General features: G+C 47.7%; 1 protein-coding gene across 1 annotated transcript in view; it reads left to right on the forward strand.

Moving 5' to 3' along the window:
* Positions 1–19,005, forward strand: part of CCNDBP1 (cyclin D1 binding protein 1) — a 56,345-nt gene that overhangs the window by 15,253 nt on the left and 22,087 nt on the right. Inside the window, exons 3-4 of the mRNA XM_075349778.1 lie at positions 2,108–2,187; positions 15,721–15,802. Coding sequence (XP_075205893.1) covers positions 2,108–2,187; positions 15,721–15,802 — 162 coding nt within the window. The remainder of the gene's footprint in view (positions 1–2,107; positions 2,188–15,720; positions 15,803–19,005) is intronic.

The following is a 19,005-nucleotide window of genomic DNA, read 5'->3' on the forward strand; positions in this document are numbered from 1 at the left end:
TAGAAATAAGTTCAAGAGACATCACATGTCTTGGTGGCTCTCAAGGGCGCTTCTCCCTGTTGCCCGGTCTGGGACTGGGTTGCTGAGTTGGGCTCCGATTCCCCTGTCCGCTGGTCTCAGGTTGTGATTGCGATTGTCTCTCGTGTAGTCCGCCCTCTCTTCCTGGACCTGAAGGGGATCCTCCTCTGTAAGTTCCTCCCTCTTTAAATCTCCCCTCCCGTTCCTCCGGTCCTCCTCCGTCATGCTCTGACATAAGGATGTCTTCCGCCTCCTTGTGGTCTTTGTAATACGAGAATGAGCCATTGGAGTTCCTGACCTTCAATATGGCTGGGTAGAGTAGTTGGCATTTTACTCTTTTGTTGTACAGGAATGTGCACAGTTTACTGAAATCCTTCCTCCGCTTGGATACATCAACGGAATAGTCCCCAAAAATCAACAATCTGTTTCCTTGGTATTGTAGAGGCCGTTTGCGTTCTCTAAAGGCCTTCAATATTTCTTCTTTGTGTTTGTAGTCTAGGTACTTGACTATCACCTGTCTGGCTCTTGGAGGGGATTTACCGTTTGTATTTGTATTCTGTCCATTTCCTTTGTTCACCTCCTGTTGCCTCAATGGTCCCACTCTGTGGGCTCTTTCCACTCTAAATTTTGCTTTTATACCCAACGCCTGTGGCAGTTCCGCTTCGCAGATGTTGTCTAGCTGCCCCAGAGACACCGTTTCTGGCAGCCCCACAATGCGGAGGTTGTTTCGTCTCGACCTGTTTTCTAGGTCCTCTGCCTTGGCTTTCAGGTGCTCGTTGGATTGTATTAGAGTTGCTATTTGCTCTTGCATGGTCAAGATTGCCTCCTCAGAGTTAGAGATTCTCTGCTCTGTTTCTGTCAGCCTGTCAGAATGGTCAGTCAATTGCTTCTGCATGGCGGCTAGTGAGGTTTGTATTGCTGTCTCTATGGCTGTTTTTATTTCCTTAGACAGATGAGATGTCACTTCTATTGCCAGTTTTTTATAGTCCACATGGAACTCTTGTATTTGCTTGCTTTGGCCAGCAGGTGGAGCTGGTTTCCTAGGCCTTCTTGGTTGTGCTGAGCCTCTGCCTCCCTCTGGTGACTGATGGGATTGGGGTGGCAGTGGATCCTGCTGCTTCTTGCTGCCTTTACCAGGGATGCCAGAGGATGTGCTCCTCCTGTAATGTGATTGTCCCCGTTTACCCCCGCTCTCTCTCCTCTGTCGGCCTGTACACTCCGCTGGCCCTCTCACTCCTCCATCACCCCCCCCCCCCCGTCTCAGCAGGCCCTCCCTCTCTCAACTCTCCCTCCACATCTCCCTCATCCTCCCACTGCGAGCCGCCCTCCTCTGACCCCTGCAGCCATCCCCCTCCAGCTCCGCTTCCCCCTGCCTCCTCGGCTGTGTCCTCCGTTGCTCTGCCGCTCCGGCTTACATCCATCGCCGCGCTCCCCTGCACCGCTGACTCCGCCCCCGACAGGCACTCCGGCGCCATGTTCGCAGCTTCCACCTCGTTCGTGTCAGCAGCGTCTCCGCTTCTCCCGGCTCCCTCGCCGCCACCAGCGCTCCTTAGAAGGTACCTATCCATCGCCGCTGGTCTCCGCTTCCCGTCTGTGTGATTTTCGCCGCTTGCACAGCTGCGGGGGGGCTTCTCTCCGACTGATTCTTCCAGGGGGTGGCGGGAGTGTCTCCCTCAAGCGTCCACCTCAGCCAGGACCGGAACCGGAAGTCTTTTCCCTCATTCAGCTTTTAAACACACACACTGATTACAAGCAAACAAGGTCACAGGTGAGGATGTTACATTTATTATCCATCCAAACCCATTTGTGAAAACTTGTGTGCATGTTATCATGCCAAAATCACAAGGGTATGTGAACTTTTGATCAGGGTCATTTGGATGTTTTTGGTTGCGATTATGATTTAAAAAGAGAAAACACAGTAGATGACAATAAATGGCTTCACCCAACCACGAACCATGAGTGGGAGAAAAAGGTTTTGTTATCATTCGTATTCTCTGAAAAAAGGCCATATAAGCAAAAAATCTGCCGGGGTATGTAAACATGAGCACAACTGTATGCACAATTTCATACTGAATGTTCTTCTTTGTAGAACAAGCATTTAAAGCTACTTCTCAGGAAGCCACCAAAATCAGCCTGGCTTACTCCAAGCCTCCAGTGCCATCAGAAGAGGTGAGTCCACCGGTGAAAGTGGCAGTCATTTCTAGCCTGTGTTAGAGACAGGGCTGTGGAGTCGGAGTCGGTATAAAATGAACCGACCCCGACTCCTAAATATATAATAAATTGGGGACAGCAGTGCAATGCAGAATGTGCTGAATATTTTTTTCATAGGAATTTGGGAAAGTTATAAAATGTCCTATAAATGGCTGTTCTATTCCTGATCTAAGGCCACATTCACACACAGCGTTTTTTTCTGCGTTTTTTGATACGTTTTTCAGCTGCAAAAGCAGATCAGCTTTTTAAGAAACCGCATCACCTGAAAGTTTTTTGAGCTCATAAATAATGCTCTCAATAGCAAAAGCAGATTAGAAAACCCCCACACAAACAGACATGCTCATTCTTTGTGGGGATCGTTTGTGAGCTCAAAAACGGATCCTCATAAAACGATGTCTGAATGTCATATCTTGAAACTCATTGAATTTGCTGGGATGCCCAGAGTCACTGCAAAAAATGCATCCACAAAAACGCTATGTGTGAATCTATGTAGCCTGAGGATCTCAGGCTTTACACGTTGCAATTTGCATATGATATCGTATGTGCGGCATGTTCAATTTGTTGAACGTGCTGCACAAACGATTAACCCCCGTCACACGTACTTACCCGTCCATACGACCTCGCTGTGGGCGGCGAACGTCCACTTCCTGGAGTGGGAGGGACGTTCGGCGTCACATCGACATCACGCGGCAGCCGGCCAATAGAAGCGGAGGGGCAGAGCTGAGCGGGTCGTAAACATCCCGCCCACCTCCTTCCTTCCGCATTACCGGCCGGGAGCCGCAGGACGCAGGTAAGATCTGTTCATCGTTCCCGGGGTGTCACACACTGCGATGTGCGCTACCCCGGCTACGATGAACAATCTGACGTGCAATTCTAGAGAAAGGTACGATGTGTGTGCGATGAACGTTTTTACCGTTCAGTCGCAATCGCACGTACCTGTCACACACTGCAATGTACCTTACGACGCTGGATGTGCGTCACTTACGACGTGACCCCGCCGACACATCATAAGATACATTGCAGCGTGTAAAGCAGGCTTTAGCTGAGATAAGTCTGTGCTGCACTTGAGCACCAGTGAAGTTCCTCCTCTACAGGTAAGGGTAAAAAGTAAACACAGAAAGAAGGAAGGCCGCACTCATCTCAGAATTGCTAGAGTGAGCAGGATAACAAGATTAAGGTCATTACTTCTTAAAGCACATTTAATCTTTCAATAAACTGTGCATAAATCAATAGTCCGGTATTCTGCATGTTCTCTCTGTATGCTTGATGCTTGTTTGTTTTTTCTTTGAGCTCATGTACTGGTGTCGCTCAGGGTTATGGAGTACTCGGTTCCAGGCGGTTTGCAATTGGGGAATGTCACTTTGGTCATTGCCCAGTTCCGTGCCCTGGGTGCTTTTTGAAAAGGGGGATATATTTACATGGGATTTAGGTTAATGTTTATACGTGACGCCACTTGCGGTGTTGCGGCTACATATGTGCAGCCGCCGCTGCAGAATATCACTACTGGCGCTGGTGTTAATTGCAGCCTAGATGGTAGGCCGTCCGCAAGCAGGGCCGGGCCCCAGAGGATGGGTGATATATAACGGCCAGAGGAAGAATGTAGTCCGCACAGAGATTTAGTGCAACTGGTCTTCACTCACTGCTGGTTGGTAGTAGCTGGATACCCGACGCCGGCTGGTTTCACCTCCAGGTCCCCTTCATCCCAGTGCCAGTTCAGTACTCTGGTACCTTCTTCCCCTGCACCTGTTCTCTGGTAAATGGGTCCCCGTGGCATAGAGCAACTGGGGGTCCCCGTCTGGTGGTTTGTCCACTTCTGTCTACCTGACGGTAGTGTGAACCCTGTGGGGTTGGAGTCTGGTCCTATCCCTGGTTCTAGCTTTGTTACTAAGTCTTCGGATATTTAGGGGTCAGCGAGGTCCTTGATGGTCGCCTCACTGTGCAGGTGTTAACAGGTCTGTGTGGAGCTCTTTCCTGTCCTAGGGTGAGGGTCCTGTACCCTGTCAGTGCATAGTTTCGGGAGCACTCCACCAGCAACTGCTTTCCTGGGTACCAGGTTACCGTCAACCCGGGACAGCTTGCGCCTTCACGTCCACCTTCACTCTCCGTCACAATCTACTCTGCTGTCACTGTCCACAGTCCGCCCCTCCCACCTGGTCAACTAGTGGAGTGGATTGGCTCCACCTCTAGGCGGCCATCCATTGGTCCGACCCTAGCTTTGCACCATTGTATGGGCTATTGTTTGGGGGAAAACTGAGATTGCCTGGGTTTTTTTTTTATGTTACCAGCGCTGGTATTCCGGGGCCTAGGGGGTAGGCCCTGCATCCTTGCGGGGATGCAGAACCTTGTAGCACCCTGATGGTTTCAGGGGCGCTACATACTTTTGGGAGGATAGCTTCTATACAATATACATGGAAAATACAGCAACAGGATTGATGAGGATCTGTATAGAAGCTAAAACATCAAGTCAGAGTCATTGAGTCAGAGTCGGAGTCGGTGCAAGGGAAATTGAGGAGTCGGAGTCGCAGGTTTGGCTTACCGACTCCACAGCCCTGGTTGGAGACCTTAGTTTATGTCACCACTTGTCCAATCAAATATTTTCCCTTGACGTTTTTTTACTTTATCCTGATACAGCTTTTGTGGCAGTAGATATCTTCATCAGAGGGATCAGGATCCAACCTTGATTGGTTTGATGCAATTTATATAATTGGAACAGACAGTGCTGTGATTTCCTGCTGTGCAGTTGGGAGAAAGAGCTGCTAGAGTATTAAGGAGTAGCTCTCTTCTCATAAAGTAATGCCCTAGTATATACCATTGCTTTGGGATCAGTTAAGCCTCTGTGATCCACACCAATCCTGAGAAAGAAGGAACCACAGAGCTGATTCTACATGCATGGAGCTGGGATGCAGATCTCTGCACTGTGGCCACTTCGTTCTCATGGCATCAGACGGAGTTAATTAATAAAGATTTGAAATGTAATACCTATCACCATGGTAATAATTGGTGTAGTCAGTGTTTTTTGTTTTTTGATTTTGTGCATAAAATCTGCTCTGTTTATAAGGAACCTGTAACACCCGGTAATACCATTAAACTACAGATTAACCTGCCGTATATAATGCTGTAATGAATGTTCCCAGGCACTGTACTGAAAGTTCAGCACCCAGTAGACAACAAATTTTATTCCTTCCGGGAGCCATTGGCTTTCAGTCAGAGGTACTCTGGTACGGCTAAAGTCATTGCATGCATACTGTGAGCGGCAGCTGTAAGCATGCCTCAGTACTTTGACTGACTACTCACTCAGCATTACATCAGTGCAGAATCTGCTCTCAGTCATATTGCTGGGGCATGTTTACAGCAGCCACTCACAGTATACTCTGACTGAAAGCCGGCGGCTCCTGGGAGGAATGAGGTTAATTTTCTCCCAGGTGCTACAGCGGCCAGGGACCTCCATAACGTTAATTACCTGCAGATTAATCCTATATCTGCCAGTTAATGGCAAATCAGATTTCCCTTGATAGATTAAGCTAAGTTGACGTGAAAACTCATAACTACTGTGGTTTTGAAGACGCTGTTGAGGTGTGCGTTTTTTTGGTGCTTTCTTTTTTCCTTTGAGGCTTTAATTTGGAGCCTAAAAATGCATATAAAAATTGCAATGGCATTTTCTTTGTCGCTCCATTGGGAGACCCAGACAATTGGGTGTATAGCTATGCCTCCGGAGGCCACACAAAGTATTACACTAAAAGTGTAAAGCCCCTCCCCTTCTGCCTATACACCCCCTGTGCTCCCACGGGCTCCTCAGTTTTCATGCTTTGTGCGAAGGAGGCAGACATGCACGCATAGCTCCACAGCTTAGTCAGCAGCAGCTGCTGACTATGTCGGATGGAAGAAAAGAGGGCCCATAACAGGGCCCCCAGCATGCTCCCTTCTCACCCCACTCTTGTCGGCGGTGTTGTTAAGGTTGAGGTATCCATTGCGGGTACGGAGGCTGGAGCCCACATGCTGTTTTCCTTCCCCATCCCCTTTAGGGCTCTGGGTGAAGTGGGATCCTAATCGGTCTCCAGGCACTGAGACCGTGCTCCATCCACAGCTCCTGGGGACTCTGCTGGATAAGGAGCCGAGTATCGTCAGGGACAAGGCCCTGCTACTTTAAGGTACTCTGTGTCCCCGTGGGGACCACGCACAGAAACACTCCAGCATTGCTGGGTGTGTTAGTGCGCCGAGGACCGCAGCGCTGACCGCGCTTGTGCCATCACACACTGCAGCGTGGCTGGGTGTGTTAGTTTATGGGGACTACCGCGCTGACCGCCGCTGCCATTTTTACACTGTGGCGCGGCTGGGACTGTTAGTGCGCCGGGGACTACCGCGCCGACCGGGCTTATACGCCGGCCGCGCTTATAACTTTAGTCCCCGGCTTTTGCGGCCTAGTCTCACTTTTTTCCCGCCCCCAGGCCTGCCAGTCAGGGGAAGGGCGGGACGCTGTACGAGAAGTCAGCACTGAGGGCTGGAACATGCTTTGCATACTCCACCCCCCTCACTGTGCACAGTGGGGCACCAGATTCCCGCACTTTCTAGGGCACGCCCACGGCCCCCTCCTCTCCTCAGGACGCCGGCAGCCATTCCTGTCAGCTCTTCTGACGCTGGAGAGGGGAGACAAGCTCGGGGAGACCCAGGCAGGGATTCTGGTGACCACACAACCGCTTTGAGCGGGCGGTAAGCAGCACCTGAGGTGCTGGCCCCACTTGTGCAGAAGTGTACTTATAGATTATATGATTATAGGCTATACTTTACACTGTATGGTGCACGGTTGATTTTTGGCTATATACCCTCCTGGATTGCTCAGGGGAGACAACAGCATGGCGTCCACAAGAAGCAAGGGTGCCAAAGCACAGGCTTACTATGCTGCCTGCGCCGCATGTACGGCTATACTACCGGCAGGTTCCACTGACCCTCATTGTGTGCAATGCTCGGCCCCTGTGGCACTTACTCAGCCGGAGCCTCTGCTAAGGGTGGCCCAGGAGGAACCACCTGCTAACACTGTCCAGGTGACAGGGACGGAGTTTGCAGTTTTTACTGAAAGACTTTCTGAGACTATGGCTAAGATACTAGAAGCTTTGCAGTCCAGACCGGGATCTCAGACCATGGGCACTGTGGAATCATTGCTCCCTGGTTCCCCTCAGTTGGAACAACAATGTCCTCCCGGGGTGTCTCATAGATCCCAGGGTGAGGTCTCTGACACGGACCGCAGCCCCAGACCGCCTAAGCGAGCTCGCTGGGAAATTCCCTCGACATCATCACATTGTTCAGGGTCTCAGCGGGAGGACTCTCTGTATGATGAAGCGGAGGTAGCTGATCAGGATTCTGATCCTGAGGCCGCTCTCAATCTTGATACTCCTGATGGGGACGCCATAGTGAATGATCTTATCGCGTCCATCAATCAAATGTTGGATATTTCTCCCTCAGCTCCTCCAGTAGAGGAGTCAGCTTCTCAGCAGGAGAAATTCCGTTTCAGGTTTCCCAAGCGTACAACGAGTATGTTTCTGGACCACTCTGACTTCAGAGAGGCAGTCCAGAAACACCGAGCTTGTCCAGATAAGCGTTTTTCCAAGCGCCTTAAGGATACACGTTATCCCTTCCCCCCTGACGTGGTCAAGGGCTGGACTCAGTGTCCCAAGGTGGATCCTCCAATCTCCAGACTGGCGGCTAGATCCATAGTTGCAGTTGAAGATGGGGCTTCACTCAAGGATGCCACTGACAGACAGATGGAGCTCTGGTTGAAATCCATCTATGAAGCTATCGGCGCGTCTTTTGCTCCAGCATTCGCAGCCATATGGGCACTCCAAGCTATCTCAGCGGGTCAAGCGCAAATTGACGCACTCACACGTACCTCTGCGCCGCAAGTGGCGTCCATAACCTCTCAAACGTCGGCATTTGCGTCCTACGCTATTAATGCTGTCCTGGACTCTGCGAGCCGTACGGCGGTTGCAGCCGACAATTCGGTGGCAATACGCAGGGCCTTGTGGCTACGGGAATGGAAGGCAGATTCGGCTTCCAAAAAGTGCTTAACTGGTTTGCCATTTTCTGGCGACCGTTTGTTTGGTGAGAGATTGGATGAAATCATCAAACAATCCAAGGGAAAGGAAACATCCTTACCCCAGGCCAAACCAAACATACCCCAACAGAGGAGGGGACAGTCGAGGTTTCGGTCCTTTCGGGGTGCGGGCAGGTCCCAATTCTCCTCGTCCAAAAGGCCTCAGAAGGATCAGAGGAACTCCGATTTATGGCGGTCTAAGTCACGCCCTAAAAAGACCGCCGGAGGTGCCGCTACCAAGGCGGCTTCCTCATGACTTACGGCCTCCTCACACCGCATCCTCGGTCGGTGGCAGGCTCTCCCGCTTTTGCGACACCTGGCTGCCACAGGTAAAAGACCGTTGGGTGAGAGACATTCTGTCTCACGGTTACAGGATAGAGTTCAGCTCTCGTCCTCCGACTCGATTCTTCAGAACATCTCCGCCTCCCGAGCGAGCCGATGCTCTTCTGCAGGCGGTGGGCACTCTGAAGGCAGAAGGAGTGGTGGTCCCGGTTCCTCTTCAGCAACAGGGTCACGGTTTTTACTCCAACCTGTTTGTGGTTCCAAAGAAGGACGGGTCTTTCCGTCCTGTCCTGGACCTAAAACTGCTCAACAAACACGTAAAGACCAGGCGGTTCCGGATGGAATCCCTCCGCTCCGTCATCGCCTCAATGTCCCAAGGAGATTTCCTTGCATCGATCGATATCAAAGATGCTTATCTCCACGTACCGATTGCTCCAGAGCATCAGCGCTTACTGCGCTTCGCCATCGGAGACGAACACCTTCAGTTCGCGGCACTGCCGTTCGGCCTGGCGACAGCCCCACGGGTTTTCACCAAGGTCATGGCTACAGTAGTTGCGGTCCTCCACTCTCAGGGTCACTCGGTGATCCCTTACTTAGACGATCTGCTGGTCAAGGCACCCTCTCAAGAGGCATGCCAACATAGCCTCAACGCTACTCTGGAGACTCTCCAGAGTTTCGGGTGGATCATCAATTTTCCAAAGTCAAATCTGACACCGGTCCAATCGCTGACATATCTTGGCATGGAGTTTCATACCCTCTCAGCGATGGTGATGCTTCCGCTGAACAAACAGCGGTCACTGCAGACAGGGTTGCAATCTCTCCTTCAAGGTCAGTCACACCCCTTGAGGCGCCTCATGCACTTCCTGGGGAAGATGGTGGCAGCAATGGAGGCAGTCCCTTTCGCGCAGTTTCACCTGCGTCCTCTTCAATGGGACATCCTACGCAAATGGGACAGGAAGCCGACGTCTCTCGACAGGAACGTCTCCCTCTCTCAGGCAACCAAAGCTTCCCTTCGGTGGTGGCTTCTTCCCACTTCTTTATCGAAGGGGAAATCCTTCCTACCCCCATCCTGGGCGGTGGTCACGACGGACGCGAGTCTGTCAGGGTGGGGAGCAGTCTTTCTCCACCACAGGGCTCAGGGTACGTGGACTCAGCAAGAGTCCTCACTTCAGATCAATGTTCTGGAGATCAGGGCAGTGTATCTTGCCCTAAAAGCGTTCCAGCAGTGGCTGGAAGGCAAGCAGATCCGAATTCAGTCGGACAACTCCACAGCGGTGGCTTACATCAACCACCAAGGCGGAACACGCAGTCGGCAAGCCTTCCAGGAAGTCCGGCGGATTTTGATGTGGGTGGAAGCCACGGCCTCCACCATCTCCGCAGTTCACATCCCGGGCGTGGAAAACTGGGAAGCAGACTTTCTCAGTCGCCAGGGCATGGACGCAGGGGAATGGTCCCTTCACCCGGACGTGTTTCAGGAGATCTGTTGCCGCTGGGGGATGCCGGACGTCGACCTAATGGCGTCCCGGCACAACAACAAGGTCACGGCATTCATGGCACGATCTCACGATCACAGAGCTCTGGCGGCAGACGCCTTAGTTCAGGATTGGTCGCAGTTTCAACTCCCTTATGTGTTTCCTCCTCTGGCACTGTTGCCCAGAGTGTTACGCAAGATCAGGGCCGACTGCCGCCGCGCCATCCTCGTCGCTCCAGACTGGCCGAGGAGTTCGTGGTACCCGGATCTGTGGCATCTCACGGTCGGCCAACCGTGGGCACTACCAGACCGACCAGACTTGCTATCTCAAGGGCCGTTTTTCCATCTGAATTCTGCGGCCCTCAACCTGACTGTGTGGCCATTGAGTCCTGGATCTTAGCGTCTTCGGGATTATCTCAAGAGGTCATTGCCACTATGAGACAGGCTAGGAAACCAACGTCCGCCAAGATCTACCACAGGACGTGGAAAATATTCCTGTCGTGGTGCTCTGCTCAGGGTTTTTCTCCCTGGCCATTTGCCTTGCCCACTTTTCTGTCCTTTCTTCAATCCGGATTGGAAAAGGGTTTGTCGCTCGGCTCCCTTAAGGGACAAGTCTCTGCGCTCTCTGTGTTTTTTCAGAAGTGCCTGACCAGACTTCCACAGGTACGCACGTTCCTGCAGGGGGTTTGTCACATCGTCCCTCCTTACAAGCGTCCGTTAGAACCCTGGGATCCGAACAGGGTGCTGATGGTTCTTCAGAAACCACCGTTCGAGCCAATGAGGGATATTTCTCTCGCACGCCTTTCGCAGAAAGTGGTTTTCCTAGTAGCAGTCACTTCACTTCGGAGAGTGTCTGAGCTAGCAGCGTTGTCATGCAAAGCCCCTTTCCTGGTGTTTCACCAGGACAAGGTGGTTCTGCGTCCGGTTCCGGAATTTCTCCCTAAGGTGGTATCCCCCTTTCATCTCAATCAGGATATCTCCTTACCCTCTTTTTGTCCTCATCCAGTTCACCAATGTGAAAAGGATTTGCACTTGTTAGATCTGGTGAGAGCACTCAGATTCTACATTTCTCGTACGGCGCCCCTGCGCCGCTCGGATGCACTCTTTGTCCTTGTCGCTGGCCAGCGTAAAGGGACACAAGCTTCCAAATCAACCCTGGCTCGGTGGATCAAGGAACCAATTCTCGAAGCTTATCGTTCCTCGGGGCTTCCGGTTCCCTCAGGGCTGAAGGCCCATTCTACCAGGGCCGTGGGAGCGTCCTGGGCCTTGCGGCACCAGGCTACGGCTCAGCAGGTGTGTCAGGCAGCTACCTGGTCGAGCCTGCACACTTTCACGAAACACTATCAGGTGCATACCTATGCTGCGGCAGATGCCAGCCTAGGTAGGCGAGTCCTTCAGGCGGCGGTTGCCCACCTGTAGGACGGAGCCGTTACGGCTCTATTATGAGGTATTATTTACCCACCCAGGGACTGCTTTTGGACGTCCCAATTGTCTGGGTCTCCCAATGGAGCGACAAAGAAGAAGGGAATTTTGTTTACTTACCGTAAATTCCTTTTCTTCTAGCTCCAATTGGGAGACCCAGCACCCGCCCCTGTTTTTTTGTGTACACATGTTGTTCATGTTGAATGGTTTCAGTTCTCCGATATTCCTTCGGATTGAATTTACATTAAACCAGTTTATAATTCTTTCCTCCTTCTTGCTTTTGCACCAAAACTGAGGAGCCCGTGGGCACGGGGGGTGTATAGGCAGAAGGGGAGGGGCTTTACACTTTTAGTGTAATACTTTGTGTGGCCTCCGGAGGCATAGCTATACACCCAATTGTCTGGGTCTCCCAATTGGAGCTAGAAGAAAAGGAATTTACGGTAAGTAAACAAAATTCCCTTCTTTATTGACGAATCCCAACATTTCTGCAACTAAGGCTGCTTTCACACTACGTTTTTTTAACATGCGTCATGAACGTTTTTTTAACGCAAAAACGGATCCCGTGCAAATGCATTTTCATTTCGATGAACTCGCATCAACATGCGTTCACCTGCGTTTGTGTGCGTTATAGTGAGGATCCAGCGACTTGCAGTTTTTGAACTTTTTTCAAAAACGCCACTTGTAGCGTTTTTGAGCTGCTCCAAATACTGCAAATTGTTGGATCCTGACTAAACAGCACGCAAACGCATGTGAACGTTGGCATGCTGATAGACAGGATCCTGCTTGCTCTACTGAGCATGCACAGAAACCAGCCTCGCGTGATCAGTCCCTCTCTCCCCCTCCCTCTCTCTCCTCCCTCCCTCTCTCTCCTCCCTCCCTCTCTCTCCTCTCCCCCGCCTGAGAGCGGAGGACGCTCGTAACCAAGGTAAATATCGGGTAACCACGGGCTTAGTTACCCGATGTTTATCTTAGTTACGTGTGCAGGGAGCAGGCAGCTCTGCTCCTAGCAGCTGCAGACACTCGTAACCAATGTAAATATCGGGTATCCAAGCAAGTTACCCGAAGTGTACCTTGGTTACGTGTGCAGGGAGCCAACTGCTAGCAGCTGCAGACGCTCGTAACCAATATAAATATCGGGTATCCAAGCAAGTTACCCGATGTTTACCTTAGTTACGAGCCTTCGCAGCTGTCAGATGTCGGCTCCCAGTCTTTTACGTTCAGTTCCCCTCACTCCCCATCACATGACTCCAATGCCCGCCCATAAACTTAAAGTGACAGTATCCTGCAAAATAACACATGCGTTTGCATGCGTTTTTCTTTGAAAAAACAGGATCCGCTTTTGCAGCAAAAAAACATTCATGACGCATGCTAAAAAAACGTAGTGTGAAAGCAGCCTAAAACGTATAAAAAAATATCAGATCTGCACCAAAAACGTATCCGAAAAGGAGGAAACACATTTTAATAAAATAATCAGCAAATTACTATTGCAAATATTGTTGCAGACACCTTCAGAAAAACAAATCACAGCTGAAAAACTGATCCTGTGACGGCCTGCTATCACACTCCAGTATTTCAGTGACAAACTACTGGTGATCTAGAAATTACGGCCTTATAAGTGACACTTGCAGCTCTGGCACTCACAGTAACCCAGTGTTTTTCCTGATCAGAGCGATGCTGAAGTATTGCTCTGATCAGGAAAAACAATCGGACAGTGCAGGCATAAAGTTCCTTAGGGAGACCAGTAAAATTATTTAAAGAAAGTTTTAAAAAAATATGAAAAAAAAACCCTAAGTGCAAATCATCCCTCTTTTGCCCCATTTAAAATAAAGACAATTAAAACAAACACATTTGGTGTCGCCGCTTTCAGAAATTAGATGTGAAAACAAAAAAAAAACATTTAGATATGAAAATAAAAAAAAATCCCACTAAAATACTGTTTTTAGCACCAAATGTATAATTTAAACAAGGGGTGATAGGAGAAAATAAATTCTTAGGCTATGTGCGCACGTTGCGTAATTGCATGCAGTTATGCTGCGATCTGCACCGCAGCGTAACTGCATGCATCCTGCGTCCCCAGCATAATTTATGAAGTTAATGCAGGAGCCGTGCGCACGTGGCATATTAGAGTGCAGCTCTTCAGCTGCTGCCCGAAGCGCGCGTTCTAAGAAGTGACGTGTCACTTCTTTCCTACGCTCTGCCTGCATCCCCCGCCCTGTCTATGGGAGGAGCTGCACTCGGAGTGCATGAAATCGGCTTTTGTTTCTGCAGCGATTTGAAGCGCACGTGTGCTGTTCAAATTGCTGCAGAAATTTCTGCAGGGCCAGTACGCAACGTGCGCACTTAGCCTTATGCAATTTCTCCCGCACACAGTGATGCCCCATATGTGGTCAAAAACTAATGTTTAGGCACCTGCTAGACTCTGAAAGCAAAAAGTGCTATTTGATTTTTGGAAAACAATTTTGGACACTGTGTTGCATTGCAGAGCCCCTGACGTGCCAGAAAAGCAGAAAACACCAAAAGTGACCCCACTGTACAAATTGCATCTCCTCACTGCAATAATGCCACACGTGGGGCCTCTTACAGTGAGGGGAATTTGGATTTGGGAGCGTACATTTTACTGGCTTTTATTTAGGGGGTGGGAACTGTCCTCTTTCTAGAGCCTTTGTTCTAACAGTGGGGTACAGAGCATTTTTTGATCGCTTTCAGTATAAGGCTGGGATCACATTCTTGTGTTCTACTTTAAGCACTTATGTCGTGGTTTCCGTGTAAATCCCCGAAAACTTTGATTATGAAATTCCCAGATGGAACCACTGACTATAATGAGGCAGATGGAGGCACTTTCGACTTCTTTGGCATGTGTTTCAGTGGTATCCATCTTTTTAGATGTGCACAGAACTGTGGTCGTCGGTACTTGTGCACTAAAAAAACGTCTAAAATGATGGAACACCGCCGGAACAGATACCAGAGTCCAAAGTGTCTCCACCTGCCTCATTTATAGTGAGTGGTTCCGGGTTACGGTATAAGTTGGGTTCAATTCCCACCAAGGACACCATCTGCAAGGAGTTTGTATGTTCTCCCCGTGTTTGCGTGGGTTTCCTCCGGGTTCTCCGGTTTCCTCCCACAATCCAAAGACATACTGATAGGGACTCTAGATTGTGAGCCCCAATGGGGACAGTGTTGCCAATGTATGTAAAGCGCTGTGGAATTAATAGCGCTATATAAATGAATAAAATTATTATTATAAGACGACTTTTATTCTTTGGTTCGGTGCGATTATAGTGAGACCAGATCTATAAAGTTTTTTTGGGTTTTTTTTGTTTTTTTTTATGTTTTGCTTATATCACACAGTAAAATGTATTTCTGTTTGTAATAGTTTTTTTGTCACATTAAAAACAATATTTTACAAAAATTATTATTTTTTTTGTTTTGCCAAATTGTCATGTGTTGCAGTACAAGAGACTGTCAGTATCTCACTGACAGAGCCTGTTTGACCCTGCTTATAGCAGGATCTATTAACACCAAAATTGTGCCACACATATAAGACAACATGTCTAATGATGACAATGAACGCTTTATATGGAAAGGCTATTTAGAAACAACCGAATGAAACCTATAGAGAACAAAATAGCCAAAACAATTCTAAATTGTATAAAGTTTATTGATAAAATAAAAACACAAGGTAAGAAATAATAAAGGAGCGCGAACAAGGACCACAACAACGGCACAGCAGGGGACAAAAACAGTACAGAAATATCTCATAGAATTTACTACAAAGAGCACATAAAAATGTTTTTAACATGGCGTTGAGGGAATAAGGACTCTTAACGGCTTCCGTTTTTATGCGTATCGTCGGTCGTTGAGGGATTAAGCCCCACTTGCGTGACTTACTGAGTAATGTACAGTGCTGTTAATTATCCTGATACCCAAGTGGTAACGTTTCCCTTTGGGAAGAGTGCCATGTCTAGAATTCATGGTTAGGAGGCTTATGAGCCATGCAATGGCACTCTGGGAAATTAAACATACAAATTGCCTGTTTATGGAGGACGAGGACTTCAACTTAGTGCCAGCTATTGGCAGAAGCAATCCTAAAACCCATTGACTTTTAGGATTGCTACTTCAATTGGTGACACTAGAATTTAAGTCCTCTATGGAGAGGCAATTTGCATATCGCACTGGTACGGCACATTTCTTATGAAGGTTTGTAAATCTTGCTTTTCTCCTGTCATCATAGGACTGTCAAAAGTTAAGTGACGGGCTCCTCAATGCTATTTTAGCTGCCTCCTCTTTGTATTATTCTCTTCCAAAGGAACAAGGTAAGCAATTATGAAATGTCCTTACATCTACACTATGTGCACAATTATTAGACCATTTGTATTTTTGATGGTTAGTTTTCTTGTTGAATAACCACAGTTCTGTCTGTCAATCCAAAAGATTAATAAACTTATAAACTGAATATTAAACTAAAAGTGAGGTTTTGTCTTTGTTAGGAGAATATCTGAGTGCAGAATTATTGGATAAAAATTAGGGCTTATTCAGACATCCATGCCAATTGGTCTGAGCATGGAGCGGCCATGGCTCACCTGACCTGAACGTGACCGTTTCATATGGTGCTATGAGGCTGTGATACTTGGGTCAGGAGAGCCACTGCCAGTGCTTTCATTGTGTTCCGAGATCAGGTCTATTTGCAAAGTTGTCTGAATGAGCCATACAGTGTATATAAAAAAATGGAATATATTCCTCAAGTTTTGTAAATATTTTATTATATCTTTTCATGGGACAACACTGAAGATGTGACACTTTGATACAATGTAAAGTAGTCAGTGTACAGCTTGTATAACAGTGTAAATTTGGTGTCCTCTAAATAACTCAACACACAGTCATTTAATGTCTAAACTGCTGGCAACAAAAGTGAGTACACCTCTAAGTGAAAATGGCCAAATTGTGCCCAATTAGACCTTTCTCTCTCTCTGGTGTCATGTGACTTATTAGTGTTACATGGTTTCAGATATGAATGGGGAGAAGATGTGTTACATTTGGTGTTATTGCTTACACACTCTCTCATACTGATCACTGGAAGTTCACCATGGCACCTCCTGATAAAGAATTGTCTGATGATCTGAAACAATGAATTGTTGCTCTAAATAAAGATGGCTTAGGCTATAAGATTGCGAACACTCTGAAAATGAGCTACAGCACAGTGGCCAAGACCATACAGCTGTTTAACAAGACAGTTTACACTTAGAACAGGCCTGGCAATGGTTGACCAAAGAAATTGAGTACACTTGCTCAACATTGCATCCAGAGGTTTGCCTATTCAAAATAGACGTATGAGCGCTGCCAGCATTGCTGAAGAGATTAAAGGGGTTGGGTAGTCAGCCTGTCAGTGCTCAAACAGGCTTTGCATCGATGTGGCCACTATGCTTTGTAGTGGACCACCTGTTTTAAGGCAGTGTATGAAAATAATGGTAGGCACACAAAATATTGACACTTTCTGTACAATTTGGCCATTTTTCCGTAGGGGTGTACTGCCTTTTGTTGTCATTGGTTTACATATTAATGGCTGTGTGTTGAGTTATTTAGAGGGCATACCCCATAAACTGTTTACACAAGCTGTACACTGACTACTTTTACATTGTATCAGAGTGTAATATCTTCAGTGATGTCGCAAGAAAAGATAAAATATTTACAAAAATGTGATATATTTTAAGTGTCCAGAATTATACAACTAAATGAAAATCGTAAATTTTCTGATTTCAATTATTTCCATTTCCGTTAAAGTAAGAATAATAGCCAAACATTTAAAAATGTACAAAAATAAATTTCTAACATTTATCGCCTTCACCTCGATACCTGGTTTCAACTTCCTTAGGCCCGTTTCACACGTCAGTGAAAAACACAGACGTTTTTCACTGGCGTGTAAAACTCGCACATGTCCCTGCGTGTGCCGTGAATCTCGGCACACGTGGGTTGTCTAAGTGCAATCCGGTCTCCGTTCTCCGTGGCCCGTGATTGCACTTAGAAAACAACTCACCTGCGCCCGCACCCGCTGTCTATGGTGCTGATCGCTCCCGCGGTGCAGCATCCGGCCGGCGGTGACCCCCGCAGCAGCTGCTTCCGGGTCGGCTGTGTCGCGCATAATGAATATGCGCGACAGTAATCAGCCGGCTTAGAAGCAGCAGGGAGAACGGGCTGCAGAGGACATCGCTGGACGCCGGGTGAGTTAAAATGTTTTTTATTTTAAAAGCACGTTTTTTTCTGGCACGTGTTTCACGGACCACACCACTGCGTGGTCCGTGGAACATCAGTGATGCCAGAAAAAAAATGGACATGTCTCTGTGCAGCAGTCACGCACACGCAGGTACGCCGCACGGAGACACGTGCAGTGAAAAATCACTGACGTGTGAGCAGACCCATTCATTATAATGGGTCTGCGTATGTCAGTGATTCTGGTACATTTAAAAAAAAGCACAAACGTACCAGAATCCCTGACGTGTGAAAGGGGCCTTACAACGCCAAATCTTTCAGTTCTGACCAGCCTCACTTTGTGTTAATCCCTCTGAAATGCTTCAACATATCTCAGTGGTTCTGAGAGGTTTTTTCATGACATTGTACTTCAAATTAGTGGTAAACTTAGGTCTATATTATTTGCATTTATTTATGAAAAATGTAGAGAATTTTTTAACTTTGAATTTGTATACCCTTTAAAACAGATGGTCTACCACTAAAAAAAATAGGAAAAAGACAAAATGGACCATACAATTTGTTTTACAAATTCTTGTTAGGACAACGCTACAGAAATTACTTTTTGGGCGCACAACAGGGCTCAGAAGGGAAGAAGCGCTATTTGAATTTTGAAGCACCCTTTTGGCTGGAATAGATTACAGGCTCCATGTCGTATTTGCTGATCTCCAGATGTGCAAAAATAGTAGAAACCCCCACAAGTGACCTCATTTTGGATACAACAACGCTCAGGGAATTCAACCAGAGGTGTGGTGAGCATATTGACTCCACAGCTGTTTCACAGAATTTTATAATGTTGGAACATAAAAATGAAAAAATGTATTTTATTTTTTTCCCACAAAAATGTTACTGTAGCTCCAAATTTTTCAATTTCATATGAGTAACAGGATAAAATGGACTGCACAATTATGTTGGGCAATTTCTCCTGAGTTCAACAATACCTTATATATGGTCAGAAACTGCTGTTTAGGGACTTGGCAGGGCTCTGAAATGGTGGAGCGCCATTTGAATTCTGCAGCACAATTTTGGCTGAAATAGATCGTAGACGCCATGTTGGGTTGGAAGAGTCCCTGACATGCTAAAACAGCAGAAAACCGATCAAGTGACCCCATTTTGTAAACAAGGAATTCACATATTGGTAGCATTTTGGTCTCACAAGTGCTTCACAGAACTTTTATAATATTGGGACGTGAAAATTATATATATTTTTTTTTTTATTTTTAATTAAAAAAAATGTTTCAGTATTCCCAATTTGTTTCATTTTCACAAGAGAAGC

The sequence above is a fragment of the Anomaloglossus baeobatrachus genome, chromosome 5 (assembly GCF_048569485.1).
Source record: "Anomaloglossus baeobatrachus isolate aAnoBae1 chromosome 5, aAnoBae1.hap1, whole genome shotgun sequence".
In the NCBI taxonomy this organism is placed as follows: Eukaryota; Metazoa; Chordata; class Amphibia; order Anura; family Aromobatidae; genus Anomaloglossus; species Anomaloglossus baeobatrachus.